Genomic DNA, 23,451 nt, shown 5'->3' with positions numbered 1-23,451 from the left:
CGAGTTTGTACTTCTGCCCTCTGGGAGAAGATACAAAGAACCAAAGTGGAAGTACATCAGATTAAAAAAATCGTTTGTACCAGCATCAACTAAGATGTTGAACGAGGCTCTGAAACAGCGGTAACTGTGTGAGGTTAGATTATCCACATCATGTGTGCAATTGTGTAATGTTGTGTCTTCCTCTGTAATGTATTTTTGTTTGTCATTGATGTTTTATGTGTGGCTGTAGCTGGGGTGAAAGCCCAAGACAAATTTCCCTTGTGGACAATAAAGTTTACCTTGACCTTGACCTTGAAGAGCCATAGCTCGAAACGTCGTCAATAAAGTATAACATTTGGAGCAGATGAGTCATGACTCATGAGTGTGTGCGGGTTCTGTTCTCTTTTTCTGATGTCACTTTTGAAACCAGCACCTCTACTAAGTGGTGTGCGTATTCTATTAGTTTTTGCCATTTCATTCATTAAAATGGTTTGTAGTTTGTTGAAACTGTTACACTTTGAAGGTGTCTTTTGTGAGTCATTTCATTATCCAAATCATGTTATGATGTGTTTTGTTGAAGGCTATTTCATTGTGGGATGACACTAATATTATTCCCACTGCTAAAATTATTCTGCACGTATTTTGATCCTTAACCAGTCCTTCATACATTTAGCTAGAAACTCCGTTCCAACTCGGATTGGTTGTACTTAGGACATATCAGGATTTATTTTAAATAAAATGCATTTTCTTTTTCAACAAGCAGTTAAAATAGTAAATCTGTTATTTTCCCTAGTTTACAGTAGGCAAACGTCTAATTTCTCTTCTGGGTCTTGTGCTAAAATGTTTTACTGTAGATATGAACTGGTTACTTAACATCCTTCTTTGTTTTGTTTCCTTCTCTTTGTAGTACTTTAGACGATGAAGGCAGCAACCTCCGACAGCAGAAACTGGACAGACAGGTAGGTGTCTCTCTCTCTCTGTCAACACTCAGACAGGTATGTGTCTCTCTCTCTCTGTCAACACTCAGACAGGTATATGTCTCTCTCTCTCTCTGTCAACAGTCAGACAGGTATGTGTGTCTCTCTCTCTCTGTCAACACTCAGACAGGTATGTGTCTCTCTCTCTCTCTGTCAACACTCAGACAGGTATTTGTCTCTCTCTGTCAACACTCAGACAGGTATGTGTGTCTCTCTCTCTCTGTCAACACTCAGACAGGTATGTGTCTCTCTCTCTCTCTGTCAACACTCAGACAGGTATTTGTCTCTCTCTCTCTGTCAACACTCAGACAGGTATGTGTCTCTCTCTCTGTCAACACTCAGACAGGTATGTCTCTCTCTCTCTCTCTCTCTCTCTCTCTCTCTCTCTCTCTCTCTCTCTCTCTCTCTGTCAACACTCAGACAGGTATGTGTCTCTCTCTCTCTCTGTCAACACTCAGACAGGTATGTCTCTCTCTCTCTCTTTCTCTCTCTCTCTCTCTCTCTCTCTCTCTCTCTCTCTCTCTCTCTCTCTCTCTCTCTCTCTCTCTCTCTGTCAACACTCAGACAGGTATGTGTCTCTCTCTCTCTCTGTCAACACTCAGACAGGTATATGTCTCTCTCTCTCTGTCAACACTCAGACAGGTATGTGTCTCTCTCTCTCTCTGTCAACACTCAGACAGGTATGTGTCTCTGTCTCTCTGTGTCAACACTCAGACAGGTATGTGTCTCTGTCTCTCTGTGTCAACACTCAGACTGGTATGTGTCTCTGTCTCTCTGTGTCAACACTCAGACAGGTATGTGTCTCTGTCTCTCTGTGTCAACACTCAGACAGGTATGTGTCTCTGTCTCTCTGTGTCAACACTCAGACAGGTATGTGTCTCTCTCTCTCTGTGTCAACACTCAGACAGGTATGTGTCTCTCTCTCTCTGTGTCAACACTCAGACAGGTATGTGTCTCTGTCTCTCTGTGTCAACACTCAGACTGGTATGTGTCTCTCTCTCTCTGTGTCAACACTCAGACAGGTATGTGTCTCTCTCTCTCTCTGTGTCAACCAAGCCCCCAGTAAGGATGACCCCCAGTAAAGCTGCCACTTCCTACTGGCAAGTAGTGGAATTGCAGCACTTTCATGGAGGTGGACGGACGTTCATGACGTCACATGCGTCAGCCCGGACCTCAAATTTGAATTTCTAACTTGAATTTATAACTCAATGGCTCACTCGAGCCATTGAGTTATAATTGCCCTTCCGGCAGTCTTCCGGGTGCTTCAAAACGCCACTGAGCAACTTCCATTGAAATTAATAGCGTGGGGGCGGGGCTAGCGCTCCGGTTCGGTCTCTATACTTTTATTACTCTATGGTGTCAACACTCAGACAGGTATGCTATGCCAAAGTTAAGCAGCACACACACACACACACACACACACACACACAAAACAAGTAAATTACATACACACATCACACACATGAATAAACGCATGCACGCGCGCACACGCACGCACGCACGCACGCGCACACACGCACACACACACACACACACACACACACACACACACACACACACACACACACACACACACACACACACACACACACACACACACATACATTCATAATGTACCACCACCATGTGTTACTGCATTCAATTAAATATTCTCCTGCTACATTACCTGGAATTTATAATGGGGATTTTTTTCAGATGATAATTTAACCACTTTAAAAAGTGAAAATAAAAATGTTACATTTTAGAAATATAAAGAGAATTAAACTGTTTAATGTTTACCCAAAATGGAGAGGTTTCAGTCTATAGTGCAACAGAAAGTGTCTGTTCCCAATAAATATATCTTTTTAACAGCAAGTGAAGAAATGAATACTGCACTGCACACTGTCCTCTTCACTTGCAATTAAACAAATATTTATTGGGAACAGAAGGTGTCTCGATCTTCCCAATAAATGTGTTTTAATTGCAAGTGAAGAGGACAGTAGGCAGCAGGAGTCCGTTCTTCTAGCTTCTTTCATGATCATGACATATTTGTATTATTATGATTTCGTATCTTATATCACTGATGAATGCAAGAACAACAACCAAATGGAGAATGAATACATGCAGGCTTACTATTATGAATCATTTCCAAATTGATTGATCGTTTACAGAGCAGTTTAAAGAGAGCCAGGAGGAAGTGTTGCCTAGAGTGGCTCGGCGAGGAGGACACTCCAGCAGTAGGCCTAATCTAAAACAATAAACACTTACCTGTAGGGAGCATTCAACATTACGGAACAATGAGCATGGAGGATTTTAAAGTGCTCTTAAATGATATGAAATGATGAAATAACATACTAAACCGTTATGGAAATCTAACTCTTGCCTTTCCAGAACTTAGATTTAGTTAGAACTTAGAAGAAGTTATTTAGCATTAACACCCGTAACAGAATCAACAGTAACAGAATCCATTGAAAAATCAATTATTTGGGGTTTCAACCATATACTGACTTATCTAATATTGGATTCATTGCAAACAGACCACTAGGGGGCGAGCCCAACTCGATGCCTTTCCAGAACTTAGCTTTTCCTATTTTTAGTATGTTATTTAGCATACACAATAGTAACAGAAGTCATTTAAATTTGTATTCAATCCATTATTTGGGGTTTCAACCATATATGTACTACTAATATTGGATTCATTGCAAACAGACCACTAGGGGGTGAGCCCAACTTGTTTGCGACGTTTTTTGAATACCTAACACCATGCCAAAAATCTGAAACTTTCTCCCAGCTAATAGAGTAATGTTAACATTGCTACGAAGCAAGTTGGTTCAGCTGTCACTGTAGAGTGCACTTACGGTTGTAATACAATGTCAAACTTGTGGTATTATGATGTCAACGCAGCCACGCAGGTGTTATTTTTGAAATCTGCCTGTTAGAAGTAAGTTTCTCTCTCTCTCTCTCTCTCTCTCTCTCTCTCTCGCTCTCTCTGTCTGCCACTCTCTCTGTCTCTCTTTCTTACTCTTAGGGTTTAGGTGCATTTGAAAGAGAAATATTTTGATTGATTGATTGATTGATTGATTGATTGATTGATTGATTGATTGATGAATTAATAGTTTTGGAGAATTACAGTATACATTTCAAGCACAACTCAATACAAGACTGTTAACCGTGGACGACACGATCCCATAAATCATTACACTTGTTTACAATAGGGTCCACCATGTTCAATTCAATATAACAAGATAGATTTTGTTGACATTAATGTTTATGACATTAATTAGGGCTCCATTTTCGTCAACGCTAAACCCCTTATCCCTAAACTTTTTTTTTACTATTTTGAAAAACATTTTTGAATAGTTCAACTAGCCAATCTACATTGACACGTTGTGAGCTTGTAGACAGGCCATTTTAACTATTCAAAAATGTTTTGCAAAATAGTAAAAAAAGGCAAAGAAGTTTAGCGGTGACGAAAATGGAGCCCTAAGTATTTAGACAGGTACATGGGTATCTTGGTGGTGTATCGAATCTTGTGGACCAGACCCATTGCAAGATGCTGGTCGTCAACCCTAAGCCATTCCACCCTGTCAAATTGGGCAGGGGTGAGGTGGGTTCGGGGAGTGAGGCCAAGTAGTAGCCTGACCAGGTTGTTTTGGGAAGTTTGGAGCCTTGTTTTAAGGGCCTTTTCTCCAGTCTTCGGTTCATACTATATTTTATTGATTGATTACATTTCTATGACCGAACTAAAATTAAAAAAGCTTGAAAGCTTGACCTCCCATGTTTTCCTCCTGTGGCCCCCTCCCATAAATATTGAACAGTCCCTTATAGAGTGTCGCAGTCCCGCCCCCTGTCAGAACGACGAGGGCACCGGAAGAGAATTTCCCATTCATTTCTCCATAGACGTTTCAGAGTTTAAAGTCCTTTAAGCCTCGGACAAAGGCTGCCAACTCGGCTCCTGCCAAATCATGACAATAAATAAACACATTTTTTGGGGTCAAACAAATAAGACAAACAAAAAAAAGTGTTGTACCTGCCCTTTTTTTCTTCTTTCTAATTATTTGTTCGGCCCATTTTTTTTGTTTATCGTCATAATTTGTCAGGAACTGAGTTGGCTTTGTCCGAGGCTTAAAGGGATAGTTCAGATTTGTTTAATTCAAGCTGCATGAAATACTTCATTAATATAGTGGTTGCAACTGTATTGATTGTATTGATTGATTGTATTGATTGCCCGAGTCCTGTGGTGGGAGTTCTGCTGTGGTTTTGGTGAAATATTAAGTTGTTCCTGTCATTTTGTGGGCGGCACTGGGGCCACGCAGTAAAAGTAAATGAATCCACAAAACTAACGTCAAGCTGCCTGCCCATTTTGACAAACTGGAATGGCTTAGGGTTGACGACAGAGTACAGCATCTTGCAATGGGTCTGGTCCACAAGATTCGATACAGCACCAAGATACCCATGTATACCTGTCTAAATACTTCCTTCCAAATTATGAACTATATAGTATAAACACCCAATTATGCCAATCAATTATATATTTCTATCATCATGATTTGCAATTAGACCTGCCTAGATCACATGCTTATCCAGCTGTCTTTGCCTTATTTCTTAGAATAAACACCCAGGTGGCCTGTTCTAATTGAGTTGAGTTGAGTTTGCAAGCAATCTTAATGCGATCTTAATGCACTGTACTCATTTTTCATGAGCAGAATTCTATATTGGGATATTTGTGTTGTTGTGTTTCAATCACAGGTGAGGTGAGTGCTGGCCCGATGAGAGTGCTACAGTATCTATGTACTGTATATCAAGCATTTTACCAATGGTAGTGATTTTAGCAAACCCTAAAATATGTTATACTGTATCAGTATCACACAAGCTGCTTTTCCGGATAGGGATGTTATGTTGTACATTACATTACAGGCTGTTACCAGTCCTTTCTGTAATGTGAAAACCACGCTCTGAGCTCTGTCTTACTTCCTTGTCTCTCGAGAGGGAGGACGGGCTTAAAAGAAATGTGTTGCTTTTCAGAGCTACAAGGATTGGCACAATTAAATCCGCTCTTTTGAAAACGTCAAACTAATTATCTTTCGGGAAATAGGATAATGAGTTTTCTCGTTGTGGCCTACATACAGAGCTGCTAGCAGCTATAAGTTCTACGTGCAAGAAGGGGCACATTAAACATATTCAGCAGCATCTGCAAAGACGGTTTAGTATTATGCGAATTAGATTATTTTAATCAGTCACTCTCAAACTCACATAATGACTCTGTAAGTCTCTGACATGCATGGGGTGATCATTATTGTCTATTGTGTCACCTATTTTCAGTAGGCATTGTTCACAGGCTGGGCGGGAACTCCTATGTAGCTCAAAGTAAAATATGCCCCACCATAATTGCAAGCATCCATGTATAGTCATGAATCAATCTTCAGATGCACCTGATACTACATTAAGATTGCACACGCAAACATTGTGTAGAGATCCCCCTCCTCTTAGATACATTCACGTATCAAACACCATCAAACAAATGTTTGGTCATTTTTTTTGTTTTTTTAGGCTACCACAATGCTTTTCCAATGGGAGTCACATTTGTGTTTGATTGCTGATTGCTGGTGGTGTTCTGCCCCTCCCCCCATCAAACAAAAAAGTTTGGTCAAACCATGTGACTCCCATTGGAAAAGCATTGTTTGATACGTGTGAATGGGGCCTTAGTTGCCTGTTGCGTACCGACCTGGTGAGTTGGCGATCTGGGTTCAGTCCATGCAGCTCAGATTGCTACATTTGGTGTCAGAAATGGAGTGGCTCTCTTGGAATCTGAAGGTTCCAGGTTAGATCTCTGACTCCTCCTGACTCGGAGCGTCCTTGAGCAAGACACTGAATAATAATAATGATAATACATTTTATTCATATTCACATTTGAAACCTGTACTGTACAGAATAAAATAATTTGCATAAAAAAACATTAAAAAAAACCATGGGGGCAAAAGACCTAGGGGCCAGGGGGTAAAGCCAGAAAAGTTAACGGAATGCTTTATTAACACATTAAGACCTGAGGCCAATAGGCCTATCTCACAGCCCCCTTTCCACGCCCCCTTCCGGTAGATAGTGGTGTCATTTAACATTAGCATTTACACGTTTTTTTCTCTGGAGAATCTAAGTACATTTCCTAATGTAAAAATGTGACAGACCAATATTATTATGAAGCAAACAAGATGGTAAATCAGCTCGAACAGATAGAACAAACCTTACCTTGAGAAAACAAAAGTTGTAGACTTCTTAAATTACCTCTGTTAACATGTAGTGTCTATGGAGTGACGTCACGCTATCACCACTAACGCGGAAAGGGGGCGAATTAAGGGGGCGGGGAAATTCTGTGAGATAGGCTTATTCTACCAATGCCTTCAGTTAGTTCTCACACTTTCAAGATCGCACAAATGTAACAAATTAAATAAATAAAAATAGCAGATGTACAAACTCTACTACATAGCAGATTCAGTTGTGAGCAGACGTTCAAGTGATGAACTGCCACTATACAGCCTTTACTATGTTGTATTTGTGTTGTAGAATGGGACATCACCTTGGGACGGACACCATCTTGAATTTGAAAATAATGAACTGATATAATTAGCCTACTGATTAACGGATAATTTCACTGATTCAGTCATATTCCTTGTGACTGATTCGGTGATTAGTTGCCAGAACCACATCATCTGATGGCCAATTAACCTCAAGGTCACAGCCTCATCTCAGCCTCATCAAGTACAGAATGTGCATTATGTTTTACTTCAGTGTATGAAAACCAAAACAACAGAGAGACAGAGAGAGAGATCAAAATTGTGTTTGTGTGTGTTTCTCTATGTACATGCTGGCTTGCGGCCTACGTTTAGCGAGCGTTGCTTGAGCAGAAGCAGAAGAAGAAGAGACAAGAGCCTCTGATGGTTCAGTCTAATGTGGACGCACGGTCTCGTGCACGTCGCACCAAGCAAAGTGAGGAGCAGGCTCCACTGGTGGAATCGTACCTCAGTAGCAACAGCAGCACCATCTACCATGGTAAGCATGACAGCGACTCTTGTGTGTGAGTTTTGATTGATTGATTGAAGAATTTATTAACAGTTTGCAGAATTACAGTACATTTCAAGCACAAACTCAATACAAAGGCTGTTAACTGTGAGTGGACGACCCAATTAAGCATTACACTTGAAGTGAGTGAGTGTGTGTGAAAATGTATTTGACTGTGTAGTTTGCCAAACAAAATAGAGTAGATTAGAAATACATTCTTGATCCCTGAGGGGAAACTGGATACCACAGTTACTCTCGTCATTAAAACATGAACGTGAAAAGGAAAATGGGTAATACATTTTGAATAAAATACATTAAAATTAACTCAAATTAAATCCATTAAAGAAAATGACATGTCTGTAAGCCTATATTGCACTTCAATTCAGTTAATGCCCACTGAGCGTTAAAAAGTTAATGGCTCCTGTGTCGCTCAGCGGTGCATTTTGGCAGGTGTTAAAGGATCGCAATTAATCTCCTTAGAAAGTAGAGAGCTGCTCTGCCCCTTCTTGGAGGAAAGTGTTTTATTATCAGTGTATCCGTATTTGGAATCCTAAACCACTGGTTCTCAAACTTCATGTCAAAACCCCCCACAATTATATGAATTTGGCTGCTGAATGAATAGAATAGCCAAAGTATAAAATGGTTAAAGTGGTTAAAATTATTAAAAATTATGCTATAATAACAACAACAACAACAACAACAACAACAACGTATAGCACCTTTCATGATATGAAATGCAGCTCAAAGTGCTTTACAGAGCAATGGAGAAAAAAAGAAAAGAAAAGAAAGCTGCTTCACTGTGTTTTTTAGTTGCTGTTTTTTTAGGCACAGCGAGCAGGCCAGCAGTGGAAGACCTGAGGGGGCGGCTCGGGACATATTTAGGCAGGCCAGGCAGTCATGTAGGTAGGAAGGTGCGAGACCATTGAGAGCTTTATATAACTATTATAACTATAACTATAGCTGGGGACCTCTTGGTACCCCCCCCCCCCCCCCCCAAAGGACCCCTGGGGGTCTCCAGACCCCACTTTGAGAACCAATGTCCTAAACAATGTCCACACTGACTCTCCGGATGGAAACCGGGGTCACTGGTGTATGACTCTTCCTCCTCCGATCCTCGACCAGCTCCTTGGGCTTTGTCACGTTGAGCTCCATGTGGTTTTGCTCACGCATAAGTCTCCCAACAGCACTCAGTACTCAGTACTCAGCCGCATCAAGTGAAATGTTGTCGGTTGACATTTAAAGCATTGCATGATATTTTCACTTAAAGTGCAGGGGCTGCTGTTGCCGGGGGTGCGTTGTCTGGTGTCTGACTGCGACGGAGTCATTTTGAGTTCCACTGTGATGTGTGTAGCACAGGGGTTTTCAAACTTTTTCATGACACGGAACCACAAATACTCTTATACTCTCATTCTGTCATAGAAAACATAATATATCAAATGATGGTTTGGTTCAAATAAGGCCAAAAGTAACTGTCTAAATGTTTCAATTGTACATGAGAAATAGAGTGTGTTTATTGAAACACATTATTGAATTAGTAATTGAAATAAATTTGTATTGTAATAATTTTAAGTGAATTGAATTGGTGCAAACTGCAAAGCCCTTGACTCTGGTGCTGCATGCACTGTGAAGATGCCTCTGTCAGATACAGTAGCACTTGAGCTGTGTTGTGGGAGAGATTAATTTTAGGCAGCTTATCTACACTCTTGACTTCGATCTGTCTAATCGCACTGCTGAGAGTGGCTGTCAACTCTCCCACAGGTTAGAAAACACAATGAATCATTGACTTTAGCCAGCACTTTACAAATATTCTGTTAAAATGTGGCCTGGACTCTGTTTATAATGCTGTACAAAGCATAGAGAAGAACAAAGGCAGGATAGTTACGTTTACAGTCTTCTTGTCATTAACCTTCTTGAAGTTCTTGCTTTAACCCATTTAGGCCTGACCTCAAAATTTAAAACAAATATTCAATTTTCACGATTTTTCAAAAATAGCAGATCTACAAGCTCATAGCGCGCCACCGAGTGGCGCGCTATGAGCTTGTAGATCTGCTATTTTTCAATAGCTAAATTATAACATAATGTTTAAAACACCAAAAGGGGTTCCCGCCCAAAATGGGTTAAGTCATTCTGGACAGCAAACCTGTATGGATCGGCTTGCCTAATACAATATTTCATGTGATTGCAGCCTGACATCAGTCAATGCACATTCAGCAATCATGCTCCATTGGCTTGTGGTAGATATTCAACTGCCTAGCAGAGAAACAATGACCCTGTTTGATAAAATCATTGCTTTCTTGTTAAGGAACAGCTGCTGTGTAACGATTTTTGGAAAAGATTGATTTAAGTAAAGTTTCAATACTATACTTACCACCCTCATTAGATTCTGTCATGCATAAATACATTGATATTTAGCAGTCCATACTACAGTTATTGATTGAGCCCACTCAAGTCATGAATATTTAAAATGACTACCACCACATTTCCAAAATATATATTTTTTTCCTACTGTGTAAATAAATCTAATATTCTAGCTCCCATTTACATCTTAAATGCACCTGTTTCTACAGATAATATTCACATCATTGTAGTGAAGCATGCATACAGTATGAACTTCATTTATGAAACAAATCAAATCAACTGCATTAGTAATGTAACTTTAACAAAAATAAAGGCAATGTAAAGTTCACTGTATCTCAAGCAAGTCTCAACACATTTATTAGCATAGCACGCTGTGAGCGCTGGGGGCGTGTTCCCGCCTCCGCGCCCATACCCTAGGTGGGGTTGGTGAAAGGGCCTTTCTGTGTGGCGTTTGCATGTTCTCCCCATGTCCCCTAGGGTAGGTAAAGGAACTGGTCGGAATAACGTGTTCCTTCCACGCGCTACGTCCGGCCGGGGAAACTCCCCCCAGGTGAAAAGAAGCAGCTTGGACTCCTCATGCATAGAAGGCAGAGGATTGGCAGAGGAAGTGTAGCGCCCAGGATTACATTAGATAATTGACACTGGGTGAAAAAAAAATGGCTTACAAAATCACGGATACAAATTAAAAAAAAGAAAAAAAAAAAAAGCATAGCACGCTGAAATCTATGGAAATGAAATTAATCAAGAAAATTATCATGACTAATAGACAGTGATGTAAACATGCAAGCACAGTCCTTTTAGTACTGCATATTTAATAGTGAAATGATACCTGATGCATGGGCCAAATATACCTAAAACTCTAGTAGTAATACTGTTGTGATATCAGGATGACTGAACCCAAAATGCAGAGTCTCAAAACAGTAAGGTTCAAAATCCAAAGATTTATTGAAGGCAGTAAGGGTCACAAACAAAAGGTAGCTGTAAGCTAGCTCAGGAAAAACATTCCAAACTATTCAATCGTACAAAATAACTTAGGAAGACCAAGAAGGCAAAACTCAGGTACAAGGCAGTAAATCAATAGTCCAAATGCAAACCTTTCAAGGAGTACGAAAAACAACAAACCAGGAACACACAGGACTGCTAGGGGAAAATGACATATGTTCTGACAGTGAGTGTTTGTTTGTAGTCCAGTTAAATAGGGAGCAGGCTGATTGTAGAAGTGTTCACAGGTGGGATGACGAGGGAGTTGGAGACAGGTGAGTGAATGGGACTGCAGTGTGGAATGGAAAGTGGGAGTGGCCAGGGCTGACATGGTCTGTGGAGAGAAAGACCCTAACAAATACCTTTTTTAGTTTAGTTTAGTTGATTAGCACATTGTAATATAGAATAGAAACAATACGGTGCAATAAAGATATCAAAACACAAAAACTGCACAGAAAAAGAAAAGACTGAAAAACAAATGAGTAAGAATTACACATCATATTCATAACGTAAAGGACCTATAACATAAAATTCAACTTTTTCAATTTCTTTTGTGCAGTCTTTGTGTTTTCTATCCCCACAAACAATCAGGCTTTCATATCATATGGGTGCTTTAATGGAAATTGCTCTCAGGAACAGCTCAACTGATTTTGTCCTCATCGTGATGTCATCAATGTCACCCTACTTTGTATAATTCCTCCTCTTCTTCAGTCTTCAGTTCCAAATTTGCATTTCCACTTTGTTTACAATGTCCGCCATTGTTGATTTTCCAAGCTGGCATGGAATGGAAACAAGCCTGGTTTTATCTAGCATCAGTATTATAATGACTCAAATATTAAATAATCTGCATATCACCACCCCCACCACCTCAGGACATTGTGGTATTGCAGCTAAAACTGTCCAGAAAGAAATGACAAGGACTGGTTATATCAGAGTGGTGATTGAGGCTCAAACCATTAGAAATACGTTTGAGGGACATAGACAATATGATATTAAATATTAAAAACATGTTTTAAAATGCATGTTATTTCTGCTTTAATCATATAAACTACAGTGAGGAAGAAATAAGTGATGAAGTGAAGTCCATTTTGGTTCCTCCATTTTATGCAATTAATTTCATGCTCTACATTATATTTCTATCAAATGTTCAGCCTGACTGCTGTGCCTATTTTGCTTACGCCTGCTAGCAGCTGCTTTTCTTCTCACTATTCAACTGTGCACACGCACGCACGCACGCACGCACGCACGCACGCACGCACGCACGCACGCACGCACGCGCACAAAGAAAAATAATAATAATCCCGTCAATTCAATTAAAGGAGCTTTAGTGGCATGAGAAAACATACGTTTATATTGCCAAAGCAAGGGTCAATATGTAATGCACGCACGCACGCACGCACGCACGCACGTACGCACGCACGCACGCACGCACGCACGCACACACACACACACACACACACACACACACACACACACACACTCTTTTCTGTCTCATAATTTCTAACTTGCAACTCTCTTCTCTTCCTGTGTGTGTGTGTGTAGTGCAAGAAGCAGAACAGGCGGAGGTGAAGGCCGTGGCAGACATACAGGCGCCTCGCTCAGCCAAAAAGGGCAAGGCATCAGCCAGCTCCACTCCACAGACGGGCAGTGGCAGGAAGGAGAGGAAGGGAAGACACAAAGGTCAGCCTGCCACCATTCAAATCCTTTATGGCCGGGGCCCGGGTGGTGGACCGTGGAGATATTGCAAGTGGCAATTATATTGCAAATAATTGGTAAAACACTAAGATTGTATTGATATTACAACACATTAATTAATATAACAAAACGTAATGTAAAAAAAACGAAACAAAAATGTTTTCATTGTGAGACCGAAATGAGTTTTCTCAGACGGGTGGCTGGCATATCCCTTATAGATAGATAGATAAATGAGTTTTCTCAGACGGGTGGCTGGCATATCCCTTATAGATAGATAGATAAATGAGTTTTCTCAGACGGGTGGCTGGCATTTCCCTTATAGATAGATAGATAAATGAGTTTACTCAGACGGGTGGCTGGCATATCCCTTATAGATAGGGTGAGAAGTTCAGTCTCACGAGAGTCACTCGGAGTAGATCCTCTGCTTCTTCGCTTGGAAAGGAGTCAGCTTAGGTGGTTCGGGCATCTAGTAAGGATGTCTCCCTAGGGAGGTCCCACTGGAAGCAGACCCCGGGCAGACCAAGGACCAGATGGGAGGATTATTATGGCCACACTGGCCTTGGAACACCTCGGGATCCCCCAGGAGGAAATTGCTATAATGTTGCTATGGAGACGGAAGTCTGGAAGTCTCTGTTGGAACTGTTGACCCCGCGGCCCAAATGCGGCTAAGCGGTTGAAGATGGATGGATGGATACCGATAGAGAGGAACCTAAAGTGTATACTTACTACGTTAGTACCATTTATTCAATTGCTCAATTGATTGATCATTAAAATTAACATGCTTCTGGTCAGACGGGTGGGATTTTCAAGTGGACCCCGTTCCATGTTGTTGCTATATGGCAACACATTTCAGGAATGGAAAACTTAACTCTAATAACCCATTTGGGTTCTATGAAGCCCATGTCTATACCACATTATAATTATGCTTATAACACCCCCACATGGTACACATTTGACTCATACTATTTGATTTGTCCACACTGTAATGCACATTAAGAATTGATTGTACATGACATTGTCATGATCAGGCTCATTCAACCCACCTTACTGGATGTCTAATTGTCTCCACCAGGCCGAAGGCATGGGGAGAGAGTATGTTTTGCACTCCGTCCGTGTGTCTGTCCGTCCTTCCGTCCGTCCGTTACCAGCTAATCTCCGGCACCGTTAACCCAGTCGATGCCAAACTTTGCACACACACTCCCTGGATGCCAACGATGAACCTCTGCCCCACATTTTCCAGAACGGCCTGTTATAGCGCCACCATGAGGCAGCTTTTCACATTCTTTACCTAAAACTGCACCGATCTGCGTGAAACGTTGCATGCACACTCCCTAGAGGCCAAGGACAAACCTTTGACCTGCATTTTCTGCATCTGCCTTTTATAGGGCCACCAGGAGGCCGACTTTTGTAAAACACATTTTTTTATATTACTCCTCCAGATTCTGTCCAAAAATCTCACAAATCGTTACACAGTATCTCTATGGTCATGTGCTCAAGTCGGATCTGTCCGACATTTCATATTCCATCCTAATTGGCTATAATTGGCTTTTACAGTTTGCAAGATTGCCCCGTTTTGAACAAAAGCCTCAAATCATGAACGCAGCGTGCAATTTACGTGAAATCTTTCACACATTTTCTATATATCCCACCTTTTTCACATTGGCCTGTTATAGCGCCACCAACAGGTTGATTTTTGCAAAACACATTTTTGGAACAAAATGCCTCAAATCATCCAATTGCCATCAAAGGCGTATGAAGAAATGGCACCCTTTTCACATTGGCCTATTATAGCGCCACCAGGAGGCCACAACCTGACCTGGCTTGGTGGAGACCTGTGCCCCGAGGGGCACTTTTTCTAGTTTATACTCTGTCGTATACAACGTTAATATCTGGTATTGTAGATTATAGGTTGATCTAACCTTGCATAGCCAGCCTGCATCTGCCTTTGCAATGCATACTGCCCCAGGCAGATTAAGTCTGGCCCCTCTCAATTGTGGGAGGACTTCACGGCCGAAGTCGTGACGAGCCAACCAGATTCGTCTGGAACCAGGCTCTAACAAACCAGGGCCCAGTATGCAAATACGTGGCGTGACATTGTGGAATAGGCTACTGAGAGGGACTGCACTAATATCATGTGAGTGTCATGCTGTTTCCACTAACACGTAACCGAAATTGAAGTTGGTCGGTAGAACGGTTCTCGAGATACGTGCATTACAGACATAGATACGTACAGAGATTCCCTGCATTTATTGTAATAAAGATATATTTGTGCTGGCCATGCTGTTTCTATTAGGAGAAGCCAGAAGGACTGGGGGGGATGGCTTTGAAGTCGTAATGGCCAGACCACTTCAGCCCTACTGTAGCTAGCTGTGCTTGAGTGCTTGATGCAGTGGCAGGGGACATTATGTTCTTCCTTGTTACAGCAGATAATTGAATGACAAAGGAACAGAGGGTGCCAGAAGAACCATGAAAAAATCCTAGAGCTGACTAGATGTACATAAATAACCCAGACAGACATCAAACTGATGCTGCAACGCCACCCACTAACACACTGCAGTCGACTTGCCACTACTGTGAGCTTGTAATTCAGCTATGTTTGAATAGACAAAGTATGAAATAAGGCTTAATGAGACAATGGGCCCCTGGGCACAGACTTGTAAAACCCCACTCCACCGGGAGGTACTGACTTGCAGTGGTGCTATCCCTTTTGGGCGAGTGTTTGACTGTACTCTGTTGGACTGAGTGTTTGACTGTACTCTGTTGGACTGAGTGTTTGACTGTACTCTGTTGGGCTGAGTGTTTGACTGTACTCTGTTGGACTGAGTGTTTGACTGTACTCTGTTGGGCTGAGTGTTTCACTGTACTCTGTTGGACTGAGTGTTTGACTGTACTCTGTCGGGCTGAGTGTTTGACTGTAGTCTGTTGGACTGAGTGTTTGACTGTACTCTGTTGGACTGAGTGTTTGACTGTACTCTGTTGGGCTGAGTGTTTGACTGTACTCTGTTGGGCTGAGTGTTTGACTGTACTCTGTTGGGCTGAGTGTTTGACTGTACTCTGTTGGACTGAGTGTTTGACTGTACTCTGTTGGGCTGAGTGTTTGACTGTACTCTGTTGGGCTGAGTGTTTGACTGTACTCTGTTGGGCTGAGTGTTTGACTGTACTCTGTTGGACTGAGTGTTTGACTGTACTCTGTTGCTGTTTTTACATTCTGTCTAATAAACTATTCAATCAATCAATCTACAGTGCATATGTATAGGCTACATGTAACACTCACCTGGCAGGATTTTCACTGCTCATACAGTACACACAATCCTTCTACCCTAATGGAAAGGGGGTACACAAGCACATGGCCGTTTATCCGCTCGCCTTCTCCTACCAAACCACTCCGTTAGCACACACCTCTCCATGCACAAACAATCTTGCACGCCACCCGAATCCATATGCACTTCATCGCTTCCCCACAACTGCCATATTTACTGTACAAATATTACTTTTGTCAGACACACTGTTGTTGCGCAACATTTTGCTGTGATGCAAATTACATCACAACTTCCCTATTCCCCGCAACCTCCCCTTTCCACACACACACACACACACACACACACACACACACACACACACACACACACACACACACACACACACACACACAGTATTGTCCTGTAATGTACTGTACAGTACAGTATGGTTACAGTACCATACAGTATGCTACAATACGGTACAGTAGAGTATTGTACAGTACAGTACAGCACAGTACAGTATGGTCCAGCAGGCTACAGTACAGTACAGTACGGTACAGTATGGTACAGTACCGTACAGTTAAAGAGTTAAGACTTAAAAAGACAAAAGTGGCCGCACACACTGATAGCCAAAGTGCCGATTATTTATTTGCATAAAATATTCATTCAGTGTGTGATTGTGTGCCAGTCTGACTGAGGCTATATACTCTTTTTCTCTGTCCGCTGCATGTCCGCTCTGCTCCGCATCGCTGCGGAGGAGAAACACGGGGAAGAAAGTTCTGTTTAAGTGTGATCATTTAGGCTGACCTAGGATCAGGTTAGTGTTGCAGCGACACGAACGGCTGTGTTACGTGTGATGCTTATGCTGATTTAGGATCAGCAGCGCAAGACTTACCACACAATTCAAGCCCCGTCCTGCATGGTTTTGCCTTGCGCTGATTTGACTGAAAACACCGGCGTGCAATTATACTTTATATCACGATCACAGATCCCGACAACAGTGTTGACCTCAACGAGGTGAAAGCAAACGAGCAAAGCTCAAATCGAATTAATATAAGAAGGATAAAAGCAACCATGACAACTCTCCTGTTTATCCCATTCCCCACACGTGGATAAAGAAGAGATCAAAGTAGGAGCTGTTTATAAGTGCATTGAGTGTCGTGCCTTGTTAATATTCCATTCAGCCAAGACCGTACATGCATGATGCATCTGCTTCTGCTAAAACTCTGATGATTGTGTGTAAAAAACAAATGATCCGTTTGGTTCATTTTAAATGCAAAGAAAAGCAAAGCAAAGTTACTATATTTACCCAGGGTAACTGGACTAAGCATCAGATACTTGTTTACAGCCAGGCCCTGCTCATAGAACATTTCATGGTAGTGGTTCAATGCCTTGCTCAAGGGAACTTCAGCGGTGGTAATTTTAACGTGCCGGTCCGGGGATACGAACTGGCGACCTTCCGGTATCAAGACCGCTCCGCAAACCGTTCGGCCACCGCTGCCACCGCTGCCACCGCTGCCACAACTGTGCACGCACGCTGAGGAGACGAGAAGAGACGACTCTTTTTTTCTCTCTCCCAGCCTCTACTGCAGCGCGCAGCCGCAGTCTCTCTCTGTCTGTCTGTGTCTCTCTCTCTTTCTCTCTCTCGCGCTTTAATCATAAAATGGTAATTGGTCAATACCTTATATTATTTCTATACGATGATGATGATGATGATTGCTACAATACGCTAGAATAGGGTACAGTACGGTACATTATGGTACCGTACAGTACAGTACAGTACAGTACAGTACAGTACAGTACAGTACAGTACAGTACAGTACAGTACAGTACAGTACAGTACAGTACAGTACAGTACAGTACAGTGGACTGCAGTACAGTACAGAGGACTGCAGCACAGTACAGTACAGTACAGTACAGTACAGTACAGTACAGTACAGTACAGTACAGTACAGTACAGTACAGTACAGTACAGTACAGTACAGTATACAATTCTTGATAGGTTGCCACATTTGCGACATCCAAGCAACTTGGTATATAGAAACATTGCCACTTGCCATGCTTTCTTTTATACGGAAATAAACACAAGCAAAACAAAAATTAGGGCCACTCAGCCACATTGCCAAGTTTGCACTTTCCAAGCAACTGGGCATATGAAAACATCATGGGTTGCCATGTTTGCTTTTCCATAAAAAAAAAAAAAAAACAGTATCGCCCTTCCGCTATTGCCTTCTTCCCATTTGCGACGCGTGGCGCTAGGATGAGCGGGGCGAAGGCCCGCGAAATTCTAGTAATTGTGATGAATGACTAAGCCCTCTGACAATAAATGGCAAGTTAAAAACAGCGACAATTCTTCACACAAAGGCTTTGGCCCTGAGCTCTTGGGTCCCTGTGCCCGGTACGTCCGTGTGGTAATCCACCCCTAAGATTAAGTGGTTAATGTATATGTTTTGTAATAATTATCAAAATCTGTAAATCACTAAATCTAAGTAGTTACTAAAGCTGTCAAACAACTCAAATGGAGGGAAAAGGAAAATGTTAAATACGTACCTCAATCTTGTACTTAAGTACAGTACTTGAGTACATGTACTTATATAGTTGCTTTCCGCCGCTGTGTGTCAGCAGGGATGGATGGCTCCACTTCCCATCTGGAGGACAGTCACATCCAGATCCTGACGGTGGGCCATTCAACCACATCGGACAGCGAGGGAGACTCTGTTGTGATGAGCTGCACTCAGTCCCAGAGCAAACAGGACCTGCGAGTCACCATGCTGAAAAAAGGTAGCACAATTGTCTCTGTCAGGCGGAAACCTTGTATGACCTTGTATGGCTATTTTAGAGCTGTTTTTGAACATTTTGGAAAATGTTTGTCTTCTGTAATAGCATGTCTGAAAGAGGGATGCTAGGTTGAAAGTCCATTGTGTCTCTTGAGCCAGACAGTTTTTTCAAATTTCAAATGCTTATTCGCCTAAATAGTCTGGAACTTATACGGAAGTAAAGCGGAATAGAGAGGATGAAATGAAGAAAATGCCAGGACTCATTGTATGTCCTTTTGACATGAATTTATTTACTTCTGACGAGAGTTGATAACGAACGCATTTCGGCCTGTTTTGTCACAATTGTGATGTATTCATATTTTACTAGGTAGTCTATGTACCTATTTATGCTCACATTATTTTTATCCTGTCTTGGTACCATAATTAGTCTTTTTGATACTGTGTAAGATGATAACATGCAGTTGACACCTGTCTTCAATTACAGTTGATCTCACATATATAAAGACCACACTTCCTGTTGTCTTGTCATAACGCTGACGAAGGCCAAACAGGCCAAAACGCGTTCGTTATCAACTCTCGTCAGAGGTAAATAAATTCATGTGAAAAGGACATACAATGAGTGCTGGCATTTTTTTCATTTCATCCTGTATATTCGAGCCTTGCACCGTAAGGATTTTGTTCTAACCTGGAGTGCTGCGGGTTGTCTGCTTCGGCAGTACATTTTTGCTCATCCTTGAGAGGTCATGTACAGTGAGCCATTACTAGAAAATAAACCCTTTCAAGGTGTCAGAGTTTATTTTACTGTAATGACCAATGTGCAGCCATTATACTAGTATTACACGGCTGCTCACAGACAAAACCAGTTGTTTGAAAATCATTTTTCCTGCTTCCATAGCAACATAAATAAAGGCAGAACAGTGGTTTGTTAAAGAGCAACAGAGTGCCTTGACCAATCATAATCGAGTATTAATCAAAGCCATGTACAGTAATAAGTGTATAATACAGGATCAATAATATAACATGCAAGAAAACATTGAAACATTGTTCTCTGGAACACAGTAACAACTAGCATACAGTAAGCGTGATAATTATGGGCAGTACATAGCTATCTTTATAATATAATAAATACATAAATGTACATTTACTGTGCAATATTGATATTCCAATGGCAGACCTGTGCCTTTTATTTCTGAAGGTATCTCTAGCAGTATGAATTTTGATGAGGAAGAGGATGATGAAGATGAAATGAGTTCCAGTTCCTCTCAGCTCAACAGCAATACAAGACCAGGCTCTGCCACCAGCAAGAAGTCATGCAAGGTACGTACAGTACATGCAGTGGTGGACTTTAACTACTGTATGTACATTTTTTTTTTTATTATTATTTTTAACTAACATATCACATTTCTGAACATTTTGAAACTTCGTAATTTGTATTTTTGCGGTTACATAAGGGGTTAAGTCTGTGTGGGTTGGGGATGGCTGATTTTAGCCAGTGGTTCTCAAAGTTGGGTCCGCAAAATTGCTTAAAGGGAAACTATGTAAGATTTTTGCTCTGTGTGTTTACAAACTCTCCCCTCTGTAATCTAATAATCGATGCACAAAATACATGCACACACCACCACCATGTTTGTTTCTGTCATTTGTAATGATTGAGTAGTTTTCTAATTCAATCTCTGTTTCAGAGAAACTCAGGACGTTTACCTTTACCGCTTTGAAATAGTTGACTGATTTCGGCCAGTTTGGGTTTGGCTGTTCACATTCAAATGAAAAAAGTGAAGTCCGTTGGCACCGACAATAGTGGTGATGTCGTCAATGTTGGCTGAGGTCAGAGGCCATTGTTGTCTGCCGCGTCTTGCCTTGGGGGAGGGGAAGCGGGTGGGGGGATGGTTCCATCGTCGGTCGGTTTTGGATGCTCTGGTGGTAGGCCTGGGCCTGGCCCGTCGGGCGGTCTAGCTGTGTGGTTCTGGAGGGCCTCAATGAAACCATGGGCCTCGGCGACAGGTGCTGGGGGCTGGCTATGGGCCTCGCTGGATGCAGGCCGTTGTTCATCGTCGTCCTCGTTTGCACTGAATCCCGCATGGTTGTACTCCTCGGCTCCCTCTGCACTGGTGACGGGCTGATGACTGGGTCTGTGGTGGCCTCTGGTGGTCAGACCACTAGAGGCTGGTGGTCGGTCGCTGGTATCCATGGGTGCTTGGCGGAGGGCCAAGTTTTTAGCGTCGCTCCTTCTGCTCAGTGTTTTCAGCCTCCAACCCCGGTGTTAGGCTAAATGAGACCTGGGTTTGTTTTTCCTGTCCGGGTTCAAGGTGAGCATGGAATTTGTAAAAAACGAAAAATGAATAAACAGAACATAAAAGAAAATAAAAAAACTTAATTGATGCACATTTGGTGAGAGACAGAGCATCTGGCTGTTACTAAATTATGACAATTGGATTCATGGCAAGCAGCGTGGCTACCTCTAAATACAGAACTTTGACACTAAAACAACATCATTATTATCACTCTCACCTCATATTATAGTGTTGGGGCAAAATCTGACCACCTGTTGGACATGATGGGACTGTCTCCCTGTCACGTCTTCTTTCAACACTCCCAGTAGTCTCACCCACTGAAATGTGGAAGTGCCGTTCTCACATTCAACTCATAGTACAGTAGGTTGACGTGTCTGCTAAAAACATTTAAAACAAGGCGGTCGCACGAAGTGGACTTGCAAATTCAGCTTCTGCTGACTCAGCACCATTCAAGTTGCAAGTCCAGTCACAATTTTACACCAGGCACCCCGCTAATGCCTACTGTTTGCAGATGACCTGGTGTTACCGTCCCCTACCAAAGAAGGATTACAACAGCACCTTGACCTCCTGCACACATTTTCACAGACATGGGCCTTGACAGTGAATCTAACCAAGACAAAAATTATGATATTCCAAAAAAGACAAAACCGCCTGAACCAACAATTCTTTCTAAATACGACAGCACTAGAACACATGAAAAACTATACTTACCTTGGCCTAAACATCAGTAGCACAGGAAACTTCAACAAAGCTGCGAACGACCTGAGAGAAAAGGCAAGAAGGGCTTTCTATGTCATCAAAAGGAACGTTAAGCTAGACATCCCAATAAAAATCTGTTGAAACACTTTTTAAAAGTGAATTAACCTTTGGGTTCCAATCAATTCAGGAAATGTGATAGTGCTATCCTGTCACACAGGCTGGTCATGTAGCCATGATGTTTGTTCAGTCTCTTATGGCGTGTCCCCATTTAAGACAGCGTGCTTACCCTATTTCAGTCCGGGTGGATGCTCACTACTTCAGCCTATTTCCCATATCTAACGAAAGTTAAAAATCTGACTACAATTTACAATTTACAATTTACAATTTAGGCATTTAGCAGACGCTCTTAATCCAGAGCGACTTACAATAAGCAAGAACAAAAAGCATGGGAATACATCACATATGTAAAAATGCATTTATCGCGAAACATGCGTAAGCTAAGAACGTGACTAGAACATATCTATATAATGACACTATACATATAAACTATAACTAGAACATATCTATATAATGACACTATACATATAAACTACACATATATGCTATACTATGCTGTACATATATACTATGAAGTGCTATGACTACATACAATGCACTTATTGTGCTGTCTACATGACATGCTATAAGTCTGTTTCAAATGCTATATAAGTCTAAGAAGTGCTGTCTAAGGGGGGTAGGGTAAGTGCTATGGGCCATGATGGAGTCTGAAAAGGTGGGTTTTCAGACTACGGCGGAAGATCGGGAGTGATGCTGCAGTTCTGATTGCAACGGGAAGTGCATTCCACAGTTTTGGGGCCAGAAGGGAGAAGAGTTTGGGACGTGTGGAGCGTTGTCCCGGCGTTTTTAGCGAGGGTACTTCCAGCTTCCCTGCGTTGGCTGATCTGAGTGCGCGGGAGGGTTTGTAGGGTTCAATCATGCTGGCAAGATATGGGGGAGCCATACCTTTGGTTGCTTTAAATGCCAACATCAGAGTTTTGTATTCTGTGCGGGCAGCGACCGGGAGCCAGTGCAGGGAGCGGAGCAGGGGGAGACATGTGAGAATTTTGGCTGGTTGAAGACCAAGCGAGCTGCGGCATTTTGGATCAGTTGGAGAGGCTTCAGTGCACATGCCGGTAGGCCAGTAAGGAGAGAGTTACAATAGTCAAGTTTTGACAGGACTGTTGTCTGGATTAGGAGCTGGGATGATTCCTGGGTGAGGAACGGTCTAATTCGTCGTATGTTATAGAGTGTGAACCTACAGGATCGAGTGACAGCTGTGATGTGAGTTTTGAACGAGAGCTGACTGTCCAGGACAACACCAAGGTTCCTGGCTGTTGGGACAGACGTTACCAGGGCGTTGTCTACGGAAATAGTTAGCTCCCGC

General features: G+C 42.0%; 1 protein-coding gene across 1 annotated transcript in view; it reads left to right on the top strand.

The window, feature by feature from the left end:
* tub (TUB bipartite transcription factor) overlaps nt 1-23,451 on the top strand; it is a gene marked incomplete at both ends in the record, with an annotated part of 39,486 nt that overhangs the window by 6,095 nt on the left and 9,940 nt on the right. The window contains 5 exons of the mRNA XM_079496173.1: nt 887-938; nt 7,817-7,979; nt 12,870-13,007; nt 18,884-19,042; nt 20,234-20,355. Of these exons, the coding sequence (XP_079352299.1) occupies nt 887-938; nt 7,817-7,979; nt 12,870-13,007; nt 18,884-19,042; nt 20,234-20,355 (634 nt within the window). The remainder of the gene's footprint in view (nt 1-886; nt 939-7,816; nt 7,980-12,869; nt 13,008-18,883; nt 19,043-20,233; nt 20,356-23,451) is intronic.

The sequence above is a fragment of the Electrona antarctica genome (assembly GCF_951216825.1).
Source record: "Electrona antarctica genome assembly, chromosome: 3".
In the NCBI taxonomy this organism is placed as follows: domain Eukaryota; kingdom Metazoa; phylum Chordata; class Actinopteri; order Myctophiformes; family Myctophidae; genus Electrona; species Electrona antarctica.
This window is presented reverse-complemented; position numbering and strand designations above follow the sequence as displayed.